We start from the raw sequence: 15,621 nt of genomic DNA, 5'->3' as shown, positions 1-15,621 counted from the left end.
GCCATTGTACAATTGATTATTTCATTACTGCAAGCAAATTGTATATCACTACCTCACTATTCAGTAAATGCAACCTGATTATGAATATATATATATATATATATATATATATATATATATATATATATATATATATATATATATATATATATATATAAATATAAATATATATATATTAAAACATGAAGTTTTATTTAAATTATTCAATACAAATGCATTTCATTATTTATTGTCGGGTACATCTTACAATATAATTGTGTTTCCCAGTCATCTACAATCTATGGTGTGTGTTTCGCTCATTAGGAATGCATATCATTTCAACTGGAACACAAATCAATGTCGGAGCATTGGCAATTGGTAAGCCAAGAATTATACTCTACTAATACAAATGTAGACAATTTTTCAAGCATGCATAACTGTTATCACAACATATTCTTCCTCCCTCCCATCATTATATGGCTATGCTGCAATGAGACTCCTGGGCTCACCTCCAAAGAGCCACAGCCAGGCAGCTGCTATCAGCACCTCTGCCAGATTCAGTCACTGTTAATTAGCCACCGTTACATGCCAATCACCTGCTCTAATGAGGACAGCTCTGCTGTTCTGTCTAATGAGGGAAGCTCATAAAAAATCCTGAGGGAAAGTTAAATGCACAAGGACACAGATGAAAAACATTAAATGAAATCCACTACACAAAGCTCCTATTCCCTGAATATTTTGAGTATTTGTGTTGACTGCTTGTTTTTGACTGCCCCTTCACTTGGTTTTAAGTCAGGTGCTTGCATCCTATTGCTTCTGCACTGTGCAAGGAATGCTTTCCTTGGGGCCATAACCTGATATGACACAAACTATTTAAAGCATAAGGTTACTTTGTGTAGCAAAAACAGACCTGACACACCAAGCCCTAGACAGCAGCTTTTATTACGTTGTAAATAAATGTAGTCCATATAAAGTTTAGAGCTAACAGATGGCTCCATCGTTTTAATGAAGCAATTTTACCAGAATACTATTTCTAGGCTAGAACAAAGCCATTGTTTAAATTAGAGCCAGTTTTCTGTTTTTCAACCACCAGCTTTTGTGTAAAGGGGGTGTGTGAAGGCGGATTTCCAACAGAACTACGTTAGTACATTCAGCTCCACCCAACTACAAGTTGGGACCTCCACATTTAAAGATCCAGAGCTTGAATCTTCTGAATACAAGAGAACACCTAAAAAACCAAACTTTAAACTGCTGTCACACAGCAGGCAAATCTTTGTATGTACTGCATGTTGCCTTTTTGACTTTTTGTAATGTGGGTCTAAGCATCTGGTGAGCCAGTGCCCCCCAATTGGGTAGGTTTGAGTATTTGGGGGAAAGGGTGTGGTATTAAGATGGTTCTACTGTGTCAGGAGGGGTTGCGAGACTTTAGCTATGATGTCCCAATATTTTTTTATTTTTTTTTTCCATATTTAAAGGTATACTATGCAACCGGGGTTGATTTTCCAGCGAGGCTCCCCCCAGAGGGCGAAAGTAAAAGTGCACTGTCATAAAGATGCTCAGCTGTTCTGGTTTCTCTGTCAAGCCAGGCGCGGTTGTTTTGAGCTTAGCAGACAGGCGAACGCAACGAAAAGTGGAAAAAACAGCAGTACAAACAATGACTAACACAGTGAAGGTATGAACATCAGGGTTTCCCGCAGCGCTATGTTGGCGAGGCAGCCGCCTCGCCAAACTCACGCTACCGCCTCGCACGCTACCGCCTCGCCAACATTCAAAAAAAAAAAAAATAAATAAATAATAAATAAATAAATAAATAATAATAATAATAAAAAACTTGATATGCTTGCATGTTTATTTGACGTTAACACGCGGTTCTTTGTTGTTGCTTTCGCGCGTGCATATAGTGAATGGCAGGGCAAAAACACATGGAGTTCTCGCCGTAAAGCAAGACCGACTCTCGCGGTCTTGCACGAGACTTCTGAGCCGACCACCAGGGCGGCCGAGAAAACCTTTGTTCGACCTGAAATTACTCATTTAATCATCCAAATCGGAATGGAACACATTAATTAACTGAAAAATGTTGCATAGTATGCCTTTAAGGGTCTTCTAACCACCCTTTACACGTTATGCCGAACTAAACAGCAGTTAGGTTTTGCAATGATCCGTGAACAGTTTAGAATCTAAACTTTAGAATATGCAGGTATGTGAATTTTCATTAGAGCAAAAGAGTTATAGCTTAGCTAGCACAAGATTAAGTCATCATATTAGTAGATCACTATTGCAATATTTTCATTAAACGTCTTAGATTAGATTCACCTTTACGTGTCCAGGTACTGAGCAACAAAATGTTCTATACCTGTTCATGCATCTAACCAGAAGTGCAATAAGCTTGCAGCATAAATAGTGTGGTATCGTATAAGAGGTATGGTTTTGTAACATATGGACAGTATTTACAGGTGAAAACCTGTGTACAGATGAGACCATATATACTACAGGAGAGTCAGCAAAATATACGCAATGAGTGACTGAGGTATATGAACATATACAGATGCATTTGGGTTAAATGTAATTAGATTACATGCAGAAACTATAACATCATTTACAATTAAGGGAAAATAGGCAGATTATAAATTAGGTGATATAAATACAGATAGAGGGAGCACTGAACAGTGCATAAATTATGAGCAGCGTCTACCCAATCTTAATAAACTAGTGCAACATTCGGTTCACACAGTGCTGTTCAAACAATCTGTTTGCACAGACTGTTTAAAGTGTGTATGTGCTTAACAGTGCAGTAAAGCTGTGGTGATGGTCAGTAAGGGAATGAGGAATTGAAGATTGTGGGGGAATTGGCTTGTAGGGGTCAGCTGGGGGCAGAGTTCAGTAAGGCCACAGCTCTGGGGAAAAAGGTGTTTCTCAGTCTGCTTTCCTAGAGACGGATAGGGCTGCAGCTGATGACAGGTCCAGGAGTCGAGCTTTAGGTCACACACAAGCAGGCAGACAAAGGATTGTACACGGATTTTGCACAACTGTTTCCATACGAGCCATCCAATTTGGTTTTAAAAGCGGTTTCACTCCATATGAGGTCTAACATCTTGCTGTCCCGCCACTGAGCAGTGTGTGGCAGGCAGCTGTCTTCTATGGCCTTGTCTATATAGCAACGAATATGGTAAATTTTCGTAAACGATTGAGATAAAATGCGTGTCCACACGAGACAGCTCATCTGAAAATGCTGTAGTTGGTATGCCGGGCCCATTGGTGGCACTGTGACACTGCCAAAGAAACATGCAAAGAAAATAAACAGCAGACATACGACGAGTAGGTAGTGTAGTAATCGCAGCACCATGACATGCTGTGTAGAGCGGACTTGTTAGAAAGGAAGCGTCTGAGGACACTACTAACAGTCATAACAAAGGCAGCAACACAGGGCTGGCATCGTTATTGTTATTTTTGAGAGTGAGGAGCATGCGGGTTACAGTGGGAGGTGTAGCTACGACGTCATTGTTTAAAAAAAGATGTCGTTCGCATGCACACTTGAAAAATGAAAAAGACAAAATATCTAATCCACCTAACCTCTTCTCCCTGAGGACAGGGCCTAACTTGCTAATGGTAGCTGCTATCAGTTCCTGCCAACCGCTGGCACAATGTTGTGACAAATGTTGATATAAAGTGCCATCAAAGTAGTATGAAATCCACCTTGGTTGTTCCCCTGGAGTCACATTCCAAAAGACCAGATATGAGTCGGATTCAGGACCCCATATGGAAGTGTCTTAAATTTGACTTCAAAACAGCAGATATGGGCCAGAATGTTCCCACTGGTTCTAAAAAGCCTGATCTGGTCAGTTGGCCCCCAAAACAATGGATTTGGGACACGTTTGCCTGGAGTTGGAACGGTGTTCAATTTTGTTTTTCCCTCCAGAGCTACCCCAGAACATTGTGCACAACTGTTCCTGAAATGTTCTGTTACTATAAAAATTGTGAACATTTTTCCTCATGGTCAGGTTGGTCAAATTGTTCATTCTGACTATAACGGTATGAAAAAGATAAATCATCAGCATCATACAATATAACAATGGTAAAATAAATAAAATGGAGCAATTTCCTCTTGACTGGACCTTACTAAATAAATTCTCATCATGTATACAATAAAAACCATATAGATTCGTAACATGGAGATGGACCAAGTGGTGGTCAATTTGAATTAGCCCACTGTTAACAATGGAAGAAGAAGAAGAAGAAGAAGAAGACATTAAAAAAAAAAAAAAAAAAAGCAGAGAAGAAAAGTTTTATTGAAGAGTTCAAATTTGGCCAAACAAAAAAGTAGCACACACGGATGTTGGAGTGTGTTTGTGTGTTTCCCAGGGACATCAGCCTTTATAGATTCCATCAACACAGCAGGAGGAAAAGAAATCACTTCTGCCGGAGGTAGTGCTAATGGCTTAAAACTGTGAGCTTGTCACTTTATGTGAGTGTGCGTGTGCTGACTAATCGAACACGGCAGGTCCATCTCTGCTGGAAGCCACAGAGTAAAATGGTCCAAACACAAAACAGCAACAACAACAAAAAAAAAGCAGGACAAACCCACGCATTCCTTTCCACAGAGCCCACCTGTCTGTTCACACAAGTAGAGAGAAGCACCTGTTCATCTCCTCCATTTCTAGAAATATTGTAATATTAGTGCAGATTTCTTTTTTTTTGCTGAATCCCAGGGAAAAGTATGAAAGAGTACCACTCTGTGTCTGTTTTCTGTCAATCACCAAATCAAACACATTGGATATTTGAGTTGTTAAGAAAGTTAGCAATTCTAATTTCATTATTACTCATGACTTCAGCAAGGAATAACTGCAGTTAACCCTGAAATGAGATATTTAGAAATCCCTTAAGGTGATCTGGTGGCCTGGTGGTACCAGCTTCCCATTGTCCTATGGAATAGATATTAGGAGATGTGCTACAGTGTTCAGCACAATATTTAAATTATGTTTAATATATTTTATTCATCTTTTACTTCACCACTTTAGACAATTTTGTGCAGATCCATCACATGCGAGAGTGAATAATTTTGCAAAGCACTGAATGTTCCAGAAGGGAGCCACAAGTTTACAGGTAGAAATTATATATGGAAGATATTAGTTTTTTAGGCCATTCCTGTGTTATAGATCAGTGATTGAGTCTGAGTCATTTCTTGTTTAGTGTGAACCTGTATGTTGTTGGTTTCCATTGAACTTTTCATAAAGACCCAGGAGGCTGTACTCACAGTCGAGACAGACCTTCATTCTTCTGAAAGAGCAGCTCTGGAAGCTGGCTGAGACGATTTCTGTTAAGACGGCTGTAGGAACAAAAACACAGAGAGCTGAAATAAGTAAGTCATAAATGCTGCAGTTAGCTCAACAATTAGACATGTATTGTTCTCATAATGCTCCATATTCTCACAGTCTTTCCAGCTCCTTCAGCTCATCAAAGGCTCCTCTTTCAATGTTACTGATCTGGTTCTCCATCAGGTGACTGCAAGAAGAACAAAATTAATAAATAAGAAAGAAATCTCCCTTATACACTTTACATAACCAGATTTTATCTTACACAGAGAATAAAGTACCTTCATACATATAAATAAATCAACTGATATGCAGACATGAATAAATCTGTTTAATATTCCATAATAAGTGAATCAGTTGAAAGCAAATATCTGATGTGTGAAAGCATACCCTTTTCATTTATAAAGCCTTCAAACATTTTATCTGTTTAAGCGGAACAAGACCTGGGAAAGCTAAATGAGTGGTGAGGATGAACTTGGAATGCCTGGCAGGAAGCTGTTTAGAATATCTTCAAATCCCACCTCCTGAAGAGTTTGTGTCAGCTTCAAGGGAAGCTGGGGACATGGAATGTGATTGAGCACTTTAAAAATCTCTTACATCCGGTCACCATGTCCTCCACAGTTAAGGCAGAGTACAGAGTAGAGATGAAAACCATGCTGGAGGAGCCATATCGCCTTATTGCCTTGAAACACCTTGGGGTCCCTTAAAGGGGAAGGTCTTTCTTTTTGTTTTTAAATCATTCAGTTGTAGTCTTTAATAAGGGGACCTGCAATGCTTTGGTCTAAATTCCTCCTTATTGTTGCCCCACAGCCCTGCATTTACCTCTGTTCTGAGGTTCTTCTGAGAGCAACTTGTTTTGATGTGGTCTCTTTAAATCTAAAGGAAGTATTTCACACCCTGTCCCCCTCCAGGTGGTAGAACATTCACCTCTACCACATTTAGCCATTTTTGTAGTATGCTGGGAATGGTGTAATGAATTATGTTGCCCCTCAGCCCTATTAATACACACATCAACCTAACATTTTCACTTATCCACTTGTAGCTTTGACATCCTTCGGCTTGGACTACAAAATGTGCAGGAAACCCAGCAAGCTTGTCTTGTTAAGCACCAGAACAGACAGAGAACCCGATATTCAGCCAGACACAGTGTTGTGTTTTAAAAGGTTAATTTAAAATGATGCATTAAGCTCTGGTGTAGGCAATCACTGATGACTCTGTGCAGGCACTCCCCGGAGTCTCTGGACAGGTTCCGTAGCATGCTTACTGACAGATCAAGAAGGCGTGCCAAAATTTGAGGTCCAGAAAACAGTCCAGGTCATGGTCCAGAAAGACAGAAGACTAGGAGTGCAACTGGGCAATGCAAGATGAGGGAATTAGCCAAGGCAGGGAAGGAATGCTGGACAACTACTCACTCTAGACCTTCAATAATCTGGCAACAGGAAGCTGTGGGACCCTAATATAAAAATGTAACTATCATGGTGCTGTGGGAGAGCGAGGGAGCAGGCAGACAGCGGGGCCAGAATCATAATATGTTTAGCAGCTCCACAGCAAATACTGCGATGTAATTGTTCAAAAAACCTAATGAAAAATAGAGAAAATCAAACGGCTTGAAAAATATGATCTAATCAGAATATTAAGATATTTGCGCAGCAAATGTACAGACTACATTCAACCTTTCTGGCCTCCTATAGGCTCCAAGTACACAACAAAATGTATTTAAGGGCTAAAAGTGGGATTTTGCGTATGTACCCTTCAAACTGAGCAAGGTAGATTGGTTATTTACATCCTGGGTGCATCACTCAAAGATGAAGGCAATGACTTGATGGAGCTTTTTCCCATGCCATTTTACTTTGTTTAAATACATGAAATATTAAGCTAACTTAGTTCTGAGAAGCTAATTTTGCTTTATGAATTAAATGACAATGTATGTATGTTCTTTATGGATACTTCAGAGAAAAGTTTTGTTTGTTTGTTTATTATAAGATCTTATCAACAAATGTGTCTGTGCCAGCAGTTTGAATTTTTCATGTTTTGGTAATCAAACTGGGTACAAAATATGCACAAAAAAAAGAGAAAAAAAATATGCACATGTCACTTGTCATCGTTAGGTTATGCGCAATTGAGAAATACATACTTTTAGTGGACGTCTGCATTGTGTACCACTGGTGTTATACTCTATACCCTTCTAAGAGTTACAAGTCCCAGGATTCCAAAGGGTTGTTAATCTTTTCTGAACAGGCCTCCTGAGATGTCATTTGTTCCCGACATGTCCTCCTGCTAACACCACGTCCATCACTGACATTTGACAGGGCTCCCATCCCCAGGTTAACACAGGAAACACTAGATTGCATAGCCTCTCCCGTGGGGCACAATGATTTCAGGCTGAAAGGTAACGGATAAGCTTCTTAATGTTTTAAATCTGACAGACACTGACACTAAACAAGCGCCTTTGGTTGGCTCATGTGACAACATGGAGCTCGAACATTGTTCTACGCCCTCTGGCTTTCAAGGGTTAAGAAATGTCTGTGTACCCCATATCCCTACTTGACCTAATGCTACTGAAGACATGTGGGAAAGAATTTCAGCTGCTCTGTCCATACTGAGCTTAAACACTATGGACATACAACTGACAAATGGCACATACTGATAATAGTTCTTAATGGTAGCTTTTATATCTTATTTCTGATATTTGTCTTCTGTTTTTTAAGACAGTACATGCTTTTTATACAGGAAAATTAAATGGTACTCACAGAACTCTGAGGTGTTTAAGACCAGAAAAATCTGTCTTGATTATGACTGTCAGGTTGTTCTCGTTCAGATCACTGTAAAAAAAAAACAGGACAACAGAATCTTTAACAACTGAGAGGAAAAATATGGACCTTATATTCTAATATCTTTACACATTAATACAAAGCATTGTCTAAATGTAGAAAAAGAATCACAGTTAACATTTTTGCCAAGTTTAAGGGTGCAACAAGGAATTTGACTTTGGATTCCAACGCTTCCATTGTGAAAAAACAAAACAAAAACTGACCGACTAGCAAAATTGACTATATTCTAAAACGAAAAAATTTCAGGGAAAAGGTAAGAACAGGGGCAATATATGCAGGAGAGGGTTTTTTTATGTATACATATGTGTATCCACTCATATTTACATACAAGGAATAAGAAAACCCTGCTGAGTTAGTGCATAGATGCTTATTGTTTCGGGCAGAGTAACAGGATACCCTGGCTGTAAGATGTTCATGAGAGACATCGCAAGGAGGTAGTAACTGGTTCTGTGTTGACTCGTTCTAGCCATCAGCGCTCTGTTGTGCTGACCTGAGGGTAAACGTCTGAATAACCTGTGACCAGGATGTATTGGGTCGACAGCAGAGGTGGGAAAATCTGCCTTCAGAGAAATGAAAATCCTGCCGCATTTTCTTTCATCCTGTTCACTTGACCAGGTGATTTTTTAACCAGTGGCCTCTGACTCAAATTTGTTTGGTTTCCGGCTACTTTTAGATGTGTCCCATGCCCTACACGCCTGAATCAAGTGGCTAAACTGCCTCACCAGCATAGAGTCAAGCTCTGCAGAACTCGGCTTATCAACTCATATTGGAGTCAGGTGTGTTGCAGCAGAGACACATGTGAAAGTTGCAGGACACGGGCCTGGAGGACTGGAGTTCTAGACCACTGCTTTAAACATTAGTCCCTGTCTCAGCGGTGGAGCTGGAAACGGTAATGGTTGCAATCTCTGTATAGGCTTTTTACTTAATTAACCGGGATAACCCACCTCTGGTCAACAGCTATATTAGCTGCCCGTTCACTGGCCCTAAACACATGCAGCTGATGTACATTTTTAAATATGACAAATTGTATGAAAGGCTGGTAATGCAATGGTCTGGAAACTATCTCAATTAATTCTTAACTAGGGGTGATAACAGTTTCTTCCGGACCGAGAACAATACAAGTACTTCAGTTTAGATACTTGCTGATTCCAAGTACCAATACTGAGTACTTAATAAATTTGGACTTGTAGATCACATAGAACGTAACAATATCATTTACCACTGAAAACGACAGATCATTCATTTTTGTTTTAAAAGGCATCTTTTTTGCCCTACACTTTCACAGCTTGGCTGAGCACAGCAGACAGTTTGCTTTTTTAGTATCCTCCGTGGTAAAAAATCCAAACCACAGACATTTTCGCCCCTTCTGCTAACTACTGTATCTCTTTTTATTTTATTTTTTGAGAGTCAGCAAACAACCTCTTGGTGTATTAGCATCAGCACCTGGTATGGAGTGGCGTCTAGCCTTTGAGTTGCAGCGTAGGAGGAAAATCAAGCACCAGATTGGTATCGGTTCAGAGTATCGGGCTGTTTTTACAAGAACGAGTATGAGTACTTGACACTGGTATGTCAAGTTTTGTTTTTGTTTCAACAATAGGGTAAAGATTATTTGAATTATTTGAAACAGTAAACATAAATAAGTTTAATGATATTGGATGTTTGCAAAGGTGCCTGCACATTAATCAAAGAATTCTCTTTCTACAATAAATCATTTCAGCTCTGTCATCTGCAATTTTTCCCAGTCATTGCTATTACACCAGTGTCCACAGCCAGGGAGCCCTCTAGATTCCATGTCATAATTTCACTAAAATGTATTTTTCCATAAATGCTGAGCCCTCCTGTTACTGGGATGTGGACTAGTCTCCTGGTGCACTAGTAGAATAGAATAGAATAGAATAGAATAGAATAGAATAGAATAGAAATGATTTTGTTTTGTCCCGCAGTGTGGAAATTCAAGTGTACCAGCAACAGTGAAAGGCAAATGGAAACATCCAGACACACAAGATCACACATGGTTGTTCACAAGTTACTTCAGCTTCTTCCCACCATCCAAAAACATGCACTATGGGTCAATCAGCCAAAGTGAAATCCCCTTAGGTGTGAGTGTGCAATTGTTTGTCATTCTGTGATGGACTGATGATCTGTACCCCTCCTTTTGTTGATGGTGGATGGAAATTGGCACAAGCCTACCCCCCCACACACACACACACACACACACACACACACACACACACACACACACACACACACACACACACACACACACACACACACACACACAAACACACCCTGCACAAGTAAAGTAATTTTGAAAGATGCATGGATAGGTATGCTTTTCTTTTTAACTGATGTTATTGGTCTCCGTGAGCCCAGTCTAGCCCCTTTGGTGCCGGAAAGGGTTTATCCAGAGGAACCTGGACAAAATAATCAGAAATTCTGTGTAATTTCCCTCAAAGGATTATTAAAGTATTTCTGATTCTGATTTTGATGGGAAAGAAAAGATTTGGTATTGTGCAAAAACTGCCATCAGTGTGGCACAAAACTGGTTTTGTTATTTCTTGTTAAGTTATTTTCACTACAAACTGTTCTACTTTGGGTAAAGTTTCAACACTTTTCACCGCAACAGTGTGACAGTAGAGTGCCAGAGCTCATCTTACCTCTTCTTGGAGACACATATGCAAGAGATGTGTCTTCTTGGAGATGTGTCATCTCTGAAGTTATTGTCAAGAACTGTTTGCCTACATGTGGTAACAAGATGTCACAATTTTGGAGAGTTTGGAGAGAGTGAGGAAATCCTCAGACAGCGGAAGCTGGTGGTTCTTTCATTTTCTACAACCTTACTGTGATATGACTGAAATTACTGTAGGTAAGATAAATATTACTTACATTTTGGAACATCAGCTAAGTAATTCAAGATTTTTTCCCCAGAGGTTCGCTTACATGTATTGTCCAGTCCAATGTAGCTATCAATTTATATCTCCCGTTGAAATGATTATGTTAAATTACTTTATTCTATAGTTGGTTCATGTAATATAAAACAGCGAGTAGGGGCCTGGTGGTTACAGCAAGGGGCTTGGGTCATGGAGAGGCTGAAAGTTCTCCATTCTGCCACTGCCACTCTGGGTCCCTGGGCAAGAACATTGGCCCCAGAATGCTTCCCAGGCACCACACAGTGGTAGAGAGTAGTCCGCTGCTCTCTAAGGGACGGGTTGAAGGCAGTGGACACATTTCATTGGAATGTATTACAATGACTATAAAAGACTATGATAATTATTTTCATTCAACAGTAGCAATTTGCTAGCATCTAGATGTTGCTTAAAGCTGGGAAGGTTACTATGTTGGCCTGGCGGACCGAAGAACGAAAAGATGATGTCACTGGCAGGTTTTTGTGTGTGTGTGTGCTGTGGAGTGTCATGTTCCCTTCCTACTGTAAAGGGTGGAGCAATCTGACCTTGTCCTGCCCGCTACATATATGAGACTGAGAAAAACAGAGGACCAAGAATACAAAGAAAACACCCCCTGAAATAGAGATTCATTCATGATCTGAAGGTTTTTATCAGGTTGGCCTCAGATTTATTTTTTAATGCTTTTACTGTTGCCAGATTTAAACATTAGAAGTCAACAAACATTCCTTCTGTAAAGAAATTATTTGACATCCTTTAAATAGTTTATAATTAAAAGAATTCATGTTGGGTAAAGTGCCTTTGGTGCAGCGTCTGCTGTGAAGCGGGCGCTGTACCGATCCGTTGTGGTGAAGAGAGAGCTGAGCCAAAAGGCGAAGCTCTTGATTTACCGGTCGATCTACGTTCCTACCCTAATCTATGGTCACGAACTTTGGGTCGTGACCAAAAGAACGAGATCCTGGATACAAGTGGCTGAAATGAGTTTTCTCCGTAGTGTGTCTGGGCTCTCCCTTAGAGATAGGGTGAGGAGCTCAGTCATCCGGGGAGGACTCAGAGTAGAGCCGCTGCTCCTCCGCGTCGAGAGGAGCCAGTTGAGGTGGCTCGGGCATCTGGTCAGGATGCCTCCTGGACGCCTCCCTGGTGAGGTGTTCCGGGCACGTCCCACCGGGAGGAGGCCCAGGGGAAGACCAATGACACGCTGGAGGGACTATGTTTCTCAGTCCTATGAAGCAATTTGTCAGCTATTTGATTTCACAAATGTTTTACTGAATTCTGACAACAGAAACTAGCTCTCCACCCTGATTGGATACATGGACATATCAGATTGCTCTTGCTTAGGCTGTTTCACCACTGGAAAATGTGATGCAATACATAATCCTGAGTAGAAAACTGATCAAAGAGAGGGACTTTGCCAAGCTTATCATACCTGATGATTTTTTTTCACTGACAGTGTATTTTATTGGGATTATATGTAATAGACCAACAGAAAATAGCTGAAACCTTTATTTGTTTTACAAAAGGGTATGAAACAGTGTTCCAAGCTTTGAACATCTCCCAGAAATCTGTTCAATCCATCTGAAAATGGAAACAGTATGTCACAGCTGCAGACCTACCAGGACATGGCCTCTCCCCAGAACTGACAGGTCAGGTAAAGGAGAGCATTAACCAGAGAAGCAGCATGGAGACCCACAGTAACCATGGAGGTTCATCGATCAGGTGGACAGAACTACTATTAGTCATGTACTCCGTAATGTAGTTTTGTCTTTATGGATGGAGTACCAAAAAGAAAGCTGTTGTTAAAGTTATAGGAAGCCATGTTAGCAAGTTTGCCACAAACATAGTGTGGAACACAGCAAACTGTTAAGCTCAGAACCTGATATTTGAGCCAGACACGGTGTTACGCTTATCAGGTTTTCCAATAAATAAAACAGAAAATAAACACTGAATACTGGTAGGCAATATTCCAGAAAGGAGCGGGCTGCTCACTGCAGGAGATGACAGGCAGATGAGTCTGCAGGCAGAGAGCAGGTCCACGAGGTGAGCTAGGGTCATACATGGGTTGGCAGGTAGGAGAAGGCGGACAGTAACAAAGGGCTTGGCTGGAATGGTGGTGGAGAAAACAGTCCAAGGTCATGTCCAGAAGTGAGAAGGCCAATGAGGTATCCAGTGAGGTCAAGGCAAGCAGGAAACCAAAAACAGAACAGGGTCAAAAACAGGTGATGCAAACACCAATGCTGGATGGCAAGATGGTCTGGTAGAGAATGAGAAGCAGATATTTAAAGGTGTGCCAACAGGCGGAACTGGTGGAGGTAGTTATGATGATAGTGAGTGTGTCTGCTCATTCTAATCAATGGAGTGGAACAGAGCAGAATAAAACAAAATTTTAAAAAACTGCATGTTTTGAGTATTAAAAAAAATACATGAGGTATACCAGTAGCTCATGCATGTGGAGTGATCAAGTTTTCTCTGGACTGAAGAAAACATGATACAGGTTTTTTTTTTTATGATCCAAGAATTAACTTCTGTTTCTGATGCATCCTCATGTTTCCTGAATACAATTCTTCTTTTCATTCATGCCGTTCATCTTGCCTAAATTCTCCCCAGTGAGAGTCAAGGAGTCACGCTCTGTAACTGAAAACAAATGAAAATGTTAACTGAACGAGACAACCCAGAGGACAGGGACTGAAGGTTTCTCAGTTCTGAATGGATAGTGTTGAACTGACATTACAAACATACTTAACAGAGATAATGGATTGTATCCACTTGCTCCCCACTCAGTACAAACCTCAGTCACATGACTTAGTGACAATCAGCTTTAAATTTACATGTGCACTAACAACATGCTGCGTCGGTACATGGAATCAAGCAATTTCTGTGTCTGTTTGGGACTGTCAAGTTAGTCATGTTGCCATAGCCACTGTATGCTATAGAAACTATCGAAGTAGGAGAAATAATAATAAATTCGTTGCTAGTAAACTCTTTTCTTTTGTTAGTCTGACAGGCTAAAGATGGAGAGCTTGCTTGTTCTAGGTGACAACAGGGGAGAGCAGGAAAGAAGGTAGAAGCAGGAGATTGGCTACATGGGAGGGAGTGAAGGATAACTGGATCAAACAGCATGGTGGTGGGTCCAGAATAACTCCCTACATGGGTGTGAAATCACCCTGACAATAAATGTGCACGAGCAAAACAAGCATCAAGAGAACGAGGCATACAGTCAGTGATGTCCACATCATGACATGCTTCACTCTGGAAAAAAATAAAGCACAGCAAGCTGCTAATTGCAAAATGTCCCCACGAGCTGTATTTTTGTGAGGAGGAGGAAGGAGAGGAACAATGATGCATGGTTAATTGATTTCTGTGCAGCACGGCTGGGTCACGGGGTCAGCTGAGCGACAGACTCCACTTGATTGGAGACTCAGCCAGACAATAGCTCATTAAAGCAGAACGCGTCTTGCACATGCACACACAATCGGCCGCCTCGGTTGGCAGTTACCCCGCTCAGCGCTGCTCTCCACAGCAACGTCTGACAGGGAAGGAGAGCAGCAGGAGGTCAGCTTACAAAAAGGACAGAGAGGCCAGCACAGATACGTGACTTCCAGTAAACACGACTCCCTTCAGATTGCTGAAGAGAAATGATGTAATAAATGCTGAACATCATTTGTGTAATTGTAAAGTCTGTTTTTGTAGCTACATACAGTGAGCATATGGCATACAGCATATACTAATGCTGAGCGCTCAAAGCTTCTCGGTTCATCGTGTCTTCCTCACTTGCAAATTGCACACATCCCCAGTGGTTTTGGATACAAATGAGTGGCCATGTGCAATTTTAACTTGGTTGTTAGCTGAGCCACTGAAAAATGTGGTGATCAATAAAGTATCAAGATACACACACACCCAGGATAAACAAGATTCTGCTTCGCTGAGGAAGGCACATAGACTGTAGGTATACAAACAACAGAGTCCCAGATAAATATTAACAACAGAACAATTCCAGAATCTGAATCTGGAGTGGTTTTTATATTAACTTCATCTTTGTTCTTAAGACTCTGCAACAATAAATCCATATAGTTTTAGTTTTTTTGTTTGCTTGTTTTGTTTCTTGGTTTAAGTAATTTTACCTTTGGCTTATACAGAACCTTGGAAAGGAATTCAAGCCTCTTAAACCTTTTCACGTTTTCTTATATTACATCCTCAAATTCCAATGAATTTTACCAGCAATCAATCTAATAAACCAATACAAAGTAGTGCATCATAGTGAAATGGAAGAAAATTATACTTTTTTTTCTATTTTTCTACAAATAAAAATCTCAAAATATGTGGTGTGCATGTGTATTCTCTCCATCCATCTTCCCATCATATCTGACAGGCTTCTCTCCCTGCTGAAGAAATGCATCCCCACAGCATGATGCTGCCACCACCGGTATCTCCATTGTTTCACAGTGACCATTTGAAGTTGCTTTCTTTATTCAGTTGCAATCATATGGCAACAGACATCTGTTGTACAAACACTTAAAGCAACAGCGTGATGCAAAGGACTTGAAACGAAGCTTAGCTCTCAGTAATTATTATTTGTTTAATAACAGAATAGAACATGACAGA

General features: G+C 40.5%; 1 protein-coding gene across 3 annotated transcripts in view; it reads right to left on the bottom strand.

Moving 5' to 3' along the window:
- The window catches only part of slit1b (slit homolog 1b (Drosophila)), a 101,773-nt gene that overhangs the window by 69,130 nt on the left and 17,022 nt on the right, over positions 1 to 15,621 (bottom strand). For 2 of the 3 annotated variants that reach the window (XM_036136739.1, XM_036136740.1), the window contains exons 2-4: positions 8,039 to 8,110; positions 5,407 to 5,478; positions 5,231 to 5,302 (exon numbers count right to left, since the gene is read on the bottom strand). In XM_036136739.1, the coding sequence (XP_035992632.1) occupies positions 5,231 to 5,302; positions 5,407 to 5,478; positions 8,039 to 8,110 (216 nt within the window). Of the gene's footprint in view, positions 1 to 5,230; positions 5,327 to 5,406; positions 5,479 to 8,038; positions 8,111 to 15,621 lie in introns of all 3 variants that reach the window. The other variant, XM_036136738.1, reaches the window with a different exon arrangement.

This window comes from Fundulus heteroclitus, chromosome 5 (assembly GCF_011125445.2).
Source record: "Fundulus heteroclitus isolate FHET01 chromosome 5, MU-UCD_Fhet_4.1, whole genome shotgun sequence".
Taxonomy (NCBI): Eukaryota; Metazoa; Chordata; class Actinopteri; order Cyprinodontiformes; family Fundulidae; genus Fundulus; species Fundulus heteroclitus.
This window is presented reverse-complemented; position numbering and strand designations above follow the sequence as displayed.